The sequence below is a fragment of the Zingiber officinale genome, chromosome 5A (genome assembly GCF_018446385.1).
Source record: "Zingiber officinale cultivar Zhangliang chromosome 5A, Zo_v1.1, whole genome shotgun sequence".
Taxonomy (NCBI): domain Eukaryota; kingdom Viridiplantae; phylum Streptophyta; class Magnoliopsida; order Zingiberales; family Zingiberaceae; genus Zingiber; species Zingiber officinale.
The window spans coordinates 11,383,146-11,392,312 of record NC_055994.1 but is presented as its reverse complement, the minus strand read 5'-3'; the positions used below and the strand labels follow the sequence as shown (position 1 = coordinate 11,392,312).

Genomic DNA, 9,167 nt, shown 5'->3' with positions numbered 1-9,167 from the left:
TGATTATTAACTACATATAGAAAAAAGCAAGTTTGAAAAATCAAACTTTTTTGACAAAAAATTTCAAAATTTATCACTGCACTCATTAAAACTCTTTTGTTAAGCTTTTTAAGTTTTACAGACCTTTTAAAAAGCTGGCATTCGAGATGCTCTTAGAAAACTTAAACTCGTTAGTCATTTCCAAGATAATGACAGTGGATGAAGCAATGATCAAAGGAATGCTTAAAAAAAATTACAAAACTCGCTGAATGCTGCGTTCACTGTCTTATAGACTGACAGATGATCAAAAGTGAAATTTCTTTCTTAACTAAAACAATAAGAAAATTATATATATATATATATTATTTTTTTTTCGAATTGTAAATGAAGATGCAGAGATCAAGGGGTGACGTCGAGCCTCGGTTCGAAGCAGAAGCCGCTGAAGAATTGGACCAAGAATAGGGCCATGAAGGGTTCGACGACGTTCATCGTTCTCCAAACCTTCTGCCTCACGTCGAAGGTCAGCAGTGCCGTTGGCCACCCTAAGCACTGTATGAAGACGAGGTCGCCTGCGCCGCAGCAGATGAAATTCTCTCTGATTGTGCACAAGCTCGTTGACATCTCGACCGGCATTCGAGTCACCTCCCGCCATGTCTTATCCTCGAGTTCCCAAATCGTCAACCCCTTGATCAGCCGGTTGCACCACCCTCCCCCGCCGACCATGACCAATTTGTCCGACAGGTTGATCAATCGAGCACAGGTAAGAGGGCACGGCGCAGGAATCGCTTCTCGAATAAGAGACTGAATGGTAGAAGGCGGCATGGCGAGATCGAACGCCAGTAAGTGGGGGCGTTGCTCCGTGTTCGGGTGGATCAAGTAATAGAACACGCCGTCGCATACGACGCCCTCGTCGCCGCCCTTCCACGAGCCGAGGTCTTGGGCAAAGAGCGTTGCCCACGATTGCGTCGTCGATTTGTAGATGTCGATGGAGAAGTGCCATTGGTGGTTGTTCCCCGGCATATGGGCGGTGCACTTGGCGAAGACCACGGTGTAGCTGCGCGTGCGGCGGTCGAACGACAAGGCGAGCGCGTTGTAGTCAGGGGAAGAGCCGCCGGGGACGTGAGGAAGCCGCTTCCAATCTCTCGTGATGGGGTTGCTGACCAATAAGCGGCTCCTATCCTCGTGGTTCGTCAAGCAGACCAGGCCGTAGGAGGAGGACGTGTGCCAGATGCTTTTTTCTAAGCCGGGGAAGCCAAAGATGTGCCACTGGTGGAGGCAGGGGTCGTACGCGCGGACCGATAAGGCGCAGTCGTTAAAGCAGGACAGGAAGAACCACGGCTTCTGCGGCGGCATCATCGTCCACAACGACGGCCGGGAGTGCACAATCTCGTACCATCGTTTGCACACGATGCCCAATTTGATGATGTTGGTGATGGGCAATAAGGAGAGGACCTTCTGCAGGAGTTCGTCCGGTAGAATGGCGTCCCACGACAGCAATGTTCCATTGTCTTCTTCCTCCTCGCCGTCACTATCTCTCCGCATCGTCCTGATATCTGTATCCTCGCCGTCCATGAGGAAAATGAGATCGCAGTGCCTGCTGAAAAAAAACAAACCCTAAAGTTGCTGGGGAAAAAAACAGACATAATTCTCTTCTATATAGTTGAATAAATAAAAAATTAAAAAATATTAATATATAATTAATATAGAGAAAATAGAAAAGATTAATATAAGATTTTTTTAAGTGTATTATAAACGACAATTTATCAAAGATTATATAAGCGTGCACACCGATTTCTGAATTGATCAAAATACACACTGTGTGCATTCAATTGTGTGTGTGTGTTTTTTTTATTTTACCCCTCCTGTTATTATTTTAGTTTTTTTATTGAGCCAAAATTTTTAACCTATGTTTTAAACAACCAATTCCTATTTTACTAAAACGGCCGTCGATTTTTAGAGAGTCCTAATCCACTCCGTAATTGTAGCCGGATTCTAATCCCATTCTGTAATTTTGGCCGAAATTCGATCGTAAGTATTCATCCCTCAGTACATATTTCCATCGAAGTTATAATTTGAGTTAGGATAGACCGTCGACTGAAATCCGACCGACTGTGCTGAATTCACGGCCGTCTGTGCGGCCGGATTCCAGTCGAAGTGCGTGATTCTAGCCGCAATTGTGGAGCTGACGAGGAAAGGCCCAGGGAAAAACGGACTCGAGGATCTGCTCTCTCGGACTGGTCGATTTTTCGTCTCCGCCACTGCCGCCTCAACAACTTCTGAGATTCCTCAAACCCAATTCTATTTCCTCCATCAGCACGACGATCCCTCATCCCTGATCGCCTTCTCCCTGGCAAGATTGTGTGGGATCTCCGACAAGGTCGCTTTCTCCATCTCCAAGAAAGTTCAGCTCGACGCCCTCGACAAAGTGCTCCCGGTTCTCGCCCTCCTCAAGGACTACGGCTTCGATGAAGCCCATCTCATCTGCCCCATCGACCGATGTCCTCGTGTCCTCCTGATGAACAACAAGAAGACCTTGAAGCCCAAGCTGGAACTCTTCAATGGGAACGACCTTGTCGGAACCTCCCTCCTGGAGGTCCTGTCAGCTAGATTCGTTCTGCTCGTGTACAACGTGGAGAATTGATTGCTCCCCAATGCTGAGCTCCTCAAATTGATTTTGAAAATGAATGAGAACCTCGTGGATGCCTTAAAGCACTCACCTTGGATGATCACCTTCGACATCAGCACCACCGTTCTTCCCAAGTTCTATGCTCTACGACCATATGGCGTGCCCGATGATGTAATCTTAATGCTTTTGACACTACGCTTTGGTGACAGATACAGATCGATTCAATGAGGCCTTTGACGAGATAAAGAAGATGAGTATCTATCCGAAGACAACCACATTCGCCCATGCCCTCGGGGTGCTTGCTATATTGCCCAAGAAGAAGTGGCTGGAGAAAGTGGAGAACTTGAGGGAATTGGGGTGGTCTTAGAATCATATCTTGGAGGCCTTCGTAAAGCATCCTTACATTGTGCGGGCATTGACTAAGAAGGTAAGGAAGACCATGAAGCTTATGGAAGAGAAGTTGGCAGGGACACAGGAGCACACAGTGAAGAATACAAATGTTCTGTCGATGAGCCTAGAGAAGAGGTTGATGCCCAGGCATGCCATCCTGGACATTGTCATGCATAAGGGATTGATCAAGCCTTGCTTCACGGGGAACCATTTCCTAGTTTCGAACAAGAAGTTCATGATGCAGTTTGTGACCAAGCATCAAGAGAAAGCTCCAAAAATAGTTGAGGCTATCAGAGGAGTGAAATCGAGTAGATGATAACAATGTGTTCTTCACCAATATGCTAACAAACAATCACTGTTGTTAGACAAGTCAATTATAAGCCGGTATGGTTTTCCTCTTACACCATCCTTTAAGATGATTTGAATTGTTCAATTGTTACATGCATATTTGCTAGATTTTGTTGTGTTATCTTAAATTCAATTTATGATATGTTTTTTTTGGTAATTTAGGTATCCAATTTTTCAAACCGATTAATTCTAGAGAAGACCAGTCTGACCCCACAGAAGTTTTCCACCGGCAACCAGGATAAATCGAGAAGATCTCCTGGAGGTCATCCAAATTAAATGGCCAGCATTTTTAGAACCACTTGTCATCGGAACGAAAATCTCCTACAGTGTACCGTAGCTGAGACTCAAATTTTAGATCCCTTGGTTATCCATTGGAGGGTTTAATTAACCATTGCACCATTGCCTCTTGGGAAATTATGACATTTCTTGTTGCTTAGGGTATGATTGAAATGAAAACTATTAGGCTTTTGAAAATTGGTTTTTAATTAAAGGAATTAGTTAGTACCATAGAGATACTTGGCTTGTTTATCCAATGCTGGAGGAGCTTGGGCAATTGTTCCTTAATCACAAACTTAGTTTATGGCATGTTTCTGGTAAAAAGAAGAGTTTGCTTGGAAATTCCAAGGGTTCCAAAGAGACAGAATTAGCATTCAGGTCCTACTAATCTATTTCATGGCTCCTCATGCCCTTTCCTATAAGTTATCATTATTGTTCTGTTACCAATTTATTTGGTTAAATGCCTTGGTTCATTTTATTCGTATTCCTTTTCTTGTCTTCCTGGCATACATTTTATTAAATTCCTTGCATGCCTACTACTTTTCATACTTCTTGCTTTTACCATAACTTTCTTATAGTTATATTAGGCAAAGAATGACAAGCAAGTTGAAACAAATGATGAGACTTATGTTGAATGGATTTCTCACCATTGATCTTGTTGATGATTTCACAAGGTAACACTCCCTATCAAAAGGTAACTGACTGACAGCTATGTATTTTGGCGATAGTCAACCTACAATTTAGCTCACTGAATAATAATTTATTTTATTCTTTGAATACCTGTTGACTTATGTTGAATGGATTTCTCACCATTGATCTTGTTGATGATTTCACAAGGTAACACTCCCTATCAAAAGGTAACTGATTGACAGCTATGTATTTTGGCGATAGTCAACCTACAATTTAGCTCACTGAATAATAATTTATTTTATTCTTTGAATACCTGTTTGTTTGTTGATTGCAAATAATTTTGGGTTGTCTAGGATAGCATAATTGTATTGCAAGTCTTCTCCTCTTACATTTCATTCATGGCAAGGGTTTTCTTCTATCCAATACATTTATTTGTAATGAGTGCTTCCACTACAACAAATATGACTTTCCTTAGTACGTCATCAATCGCATATATTTATAGTATGCTGTTAATAATAATTTTTACTGTGCACCAACTAAAACACGTTGCGGATACTATTATATTTTTTATAAATAACAACATATAAAAATAATCTATTGTTAAATATAATTTTAACAGAGCTCAATGCTTGCTATTAATATTAATTAATAATAGAGCATTTGCAATGCGCATGATATGCTATTAATAATATTTTTAAGAGTGCATTCATTGCGAATGCGCTGTTAAAAATCTTCTTTCATTCCTTGTTTTTCCCTTAAAAAAATCCTATTTCTCTCCCTCTTTGCACAAACTATCACCCCTTCCTCTTCACGCAAACTACCACCCCTTCATTTATCAGCGCTGCCCCCATCGTCGCCCTTATCATTGCCCCCATCGCTGCCCTTATCACTGCCCCCATCGTCGCCTCCTTATCGGCGACCCCCTTCCCCTTTCCCTCCCTCTTCGACCCCCCCATTATCACTGCCCCACTATTCGCCTTCCCTCCTTATGCCAACCCCCTCGCCCCTTCAGCCTTTTTGAACCTCCTCTTCCTGTGCCACCCCCGCCCCTCTTAGGCTCTTCGAATCGTAGCACCCCCTTCCCTCTTCAAGCTCTTTTAACGACAGAGGCACAACACTCGTCCCTCTTCGAGCTCCTTCAACGACAGAGGCACATCCTAGAGCACTATCAGTGGCAGAGGCGCCTCCCACCCCGATAAGGTTTGTAATAGTCTATTTCAACTTCTCAGTTACTAATCTTGAAAGGTGTTGTAGTTAATTTACCATGTCATAAGGTGTAGTAGATTAAAGACAGAATATATGGAATTTAAGTTTAGCGATATTAGAAGTAATGAAACAATTATTGAGATAGGAGAGAACGAGTTACCCGGAACCGAGAGATTTAAATATTTAGGATCATTTTTGCAAAACGATGGAGGGATTGAGAGATATGTCTTATATAGAATACAAGCAGGATGGGTGAAATAGAGGGGAGCGTCGAGTGTTTTATATGACTGTAAAGTACCTCTTAAATTTAAAGATAAGTTCTATAAAACCGCAGTTAGACATGTTATGTTATATGGAGCTAAATGTTGGGCTATGATTCGAGTACATGAGCATAATATGAGAGTTGTAGAGATGAGGATGTTAAGGTGGATGTGTGGACATACGAAGATGGACAAAATAAGAAATGAGAGCATTAGAGAGAAAGTCGGAGTTGCATCTATTGAGGAAAAACTCCGAGAGACACGTTTAAGATGGTACGGACATGTACTTAGACGACCAATAAATGCTCTAGTTAGGCGATGTGAAAATATGGTGAAAATGCATATCAAACGAGGAAGAGGAAGACCAAAAAAGACTTGGTTAGCAACAATAAAACAAGATAAAATTTATTTAAATATAGATGATGATATAATAGGAGCTAGAGCTCAATGACGTAAAAAGATTCATACAGCCGACCCTACTTAGTGGAAAAGGCTTGGTTGTTGTTGTTGTTGTATTATGATTTTTTTTTTTATTTTCATGTTAGTGAAATTATATTATGGTGACATTCTTTATCTATTTGTTGTAAAATTAGGTTGCTAGTGATGACATTTGTAGTGGTATTGGCAATTATGTTTATGGCAGTATTGATGTCAATGGTGCAAAAAAAGTGGCAATGTTTGTAATGTTAGCCAACAACAAGCTGCAACTCAGGTAACTAATGTTGGGACCGAAAAGTAGCTAGAGGAGGGGGGGGGGTGAATAGCTCTTCGCGCTCGTCGTGCTCTTTGTTGCTTGTTTCTTCAATGATGTGCAGCGGAAATACTAGAAACAAATCAACGACGCTAACACAACGGATTTACTTGGTATCCACCTCAAGAAGAGATGACTAATCCAAGGATCCACACACTCACGCACCCTCCACTAAAAGAAACACTCCTTTACGGTAACTACTGAAGGCGGAGAAGCCTTTACAAACTCTCAATACAACAAGAGATAAAGAGAAGCAAATAAAAAGGAAATCTTACAAGATTTGTACAATAAACCCTAACCCTAACTTCTTCCTCTTGTTGTAACTTGCCTCTTGACTTAGACGTGCCTCCAAGATTCTTCAAGAACTGGCGGTGAGAGCTTGGAAGAAGTTGCTATGGAGTCGTGTGATCACCTGTGGAGAGGAGATGAAGTTCTGCGCAGAAAAATGCTCACCAACGGCTTTATCTGCGCCAACGGTCGAATCCCAATCGATTGGATTGCTCCCAATCGATTGGGGAGGCTTTGGATGGATCGACCGATCGATCCAGAGCGCCTCTGTGCTCTCTGAAATTGCCTTGAATCGATTGCCCGATCGATTCAAGGCTTCTCGAGCGATTTCCAGCGCTCCAATCGATCGACCGATCGATTGGAAGTTTCAATCGACCAACTGATCGATTCAGAAGCTTACTGTTCACTCAGAAACTCTCCCAATTGATTGGAGAAGTTTCAATAGATTACCCAATCGATCCAGCTCATTTCTGCACAAGTTCACGTCAACCAATCGATTGACTAATCGATTGAAACCCCCAATCGATTGGTCAATCGATTGGAAAGTAGAAAACTGGATAGAGCTTGAAATTAGCTTCGTTTCGCATCCGAGATCACCTCATTCCGATATCCGAGTCAAAAGTTATGGCTTTCAGAAGTTTACTACATTCGAACTTCCTAGTTGTTCCATGCCAACTCCCTATTGGACTTACGACCGCTAAGTGCTCGGTCAACTTTTGACCCATCTGGACTTTCTCTTTGTGCCAAGTGTCCGGTCAATCCCTTGACCCACTTGGACTTCTCTCCTTGTACCAAGTGTCCGGTCAACCTTGACCCACTTGGACTTACCGATATCAGGTGTCCGGTCAGCCTTACCCACCTGGATTTTCCTCGTGCCTAACTTCACTCACCAGGACTTTAACTTCTGTCTAGCTTCACTCACTAGGACTTTCCATCTGCCTGGCTTCACTCACCAGGACTTTCCTCTAGCTTCACTCATTAGGATTTCCCAACTGGCTGGCTTCACTCACCAGGACTTCCACCTAGCTTCACTCACTAGGTCTTTCACCTGGCTTCACTCACCAAGATTTTTCTTCTGCCTAGCTTCACTCACTAGGTCATTCACCTGGCTTCACTCACCAGGATTTTTCTTCTACCTAGCTTCACTCACTAAGTCTTTTACCTGACTTTACCTCAAACTGATCAAACCCTGACCAGAGGGGAATTGTAATCTCCCCAGATGGACGATTGCACCTGCAATCTCCATGTATCATCAGTCTCCATGTATTGTCAAACATCGAAACCCAAATATTAAGACTTGAGCTTGAGCCAACTCAAGCCTAGTCAACCTGGTCAACCTTGACCCTAGAGAATATTGCACCAACAATCTTCCCTTTTTGATGTTTGACAATACCTCCTTTAAGTTAGGCTACTCCCATAGCCTCAACCTCTTTCTTGCCAATATATGAATGAGGGAACCCTTCATTCTCCTCCTTTTCTAGAGAGCAAACTCCCTCTTAAGTAATGAAGGCCTAACTTAAACCCTATATTCTCCCCCTATTGGCACACATCAAAAAAAAACTCTCCCCTTGAAGAGTTACCCAGCGTTATTTACAACTTCACTCGTTGTTCACAACACAATAACGAAGGTCTCATACCCTTCATTATTCTTAACGCTTAACCTTGAGCATATAGCACCTGGTATATTCACACACGATTCGAATGAAGATCTCATACCCTTCATTTTCATCAAATGCTCATCCTTGAGCATATACCACTTAAACCAATGAAGGTCTCATACCCTTCATTCTTCCTTCAAAGCTCACCCATGAGCATGAACAAACAACCAATGAGGATATCCACTCCCCATTGTAGTCAAATGCTCAACCTTGAGCATTTACGCTAAGGAAGGTTAACCACCTTCCAAAGTGTATGAAAAATATTTTTCATGTCCTTAAAGAGTAACTCCCCTAAAGATATGCTTGTAACTTCTGTCATTGTACCAACAATGACTTAGAATCCCTAAATCTTTAGGAAACCCAAATTTAGAAGTTTTGAGGTTCAAAAATTTAATAATGAAACCAAACCTCAACCTAAATCTCTACTTAGTCTTCCTTAATCAATCCATCCTTGTTTTCATCATGAAAACTCCCCCTAAATGTATATAAGTATGTTTCAAGGGGTTAGGAATGGTTACCTAGACCAAAAATGATTTAAATCACTGAAAACAAGCTTTCCCAGCTGAAATCAGTGATTCAATCGATCAATGGATCAATTCAAACTATGTGGATCGATCCAGCAAGCTTCTGCTTGCGAGAAAACGCCTCTCAATCGATCGCCCGATTAATTGAGGCACTCCAATCGATCGGGTGATCGATTGGAGGCCTGAAATTGCTGAAATTCAATTTCAGTCAACTTCAGTAACTCCCCAAAA

At 42.1% G+C, this 9,167-nt stretch overlaps 1 protein-coding gene across 1 annotated transcript; it reads right to left on the bottom strand.

Moving 5' to 3' along the window:
- Positions 1 to 378: 378 nt before the first annotated feature.
- Positions 379 to 1,551, bottom strand: LOC121979425 (F-box/kelch-repeat protein At3g61590-like). The gene has a single exon (XM_042531417.1). The coding sequence runs from the start codon at positions 1,549 to 1,551 to the stop codon at positions 379 to 381; it is 1,173 nt and encodes a 390-aa protein (XP_042387351.1).
- Positions 1,552 to 9,167: the final 7,616 nt, after the last annotated feature.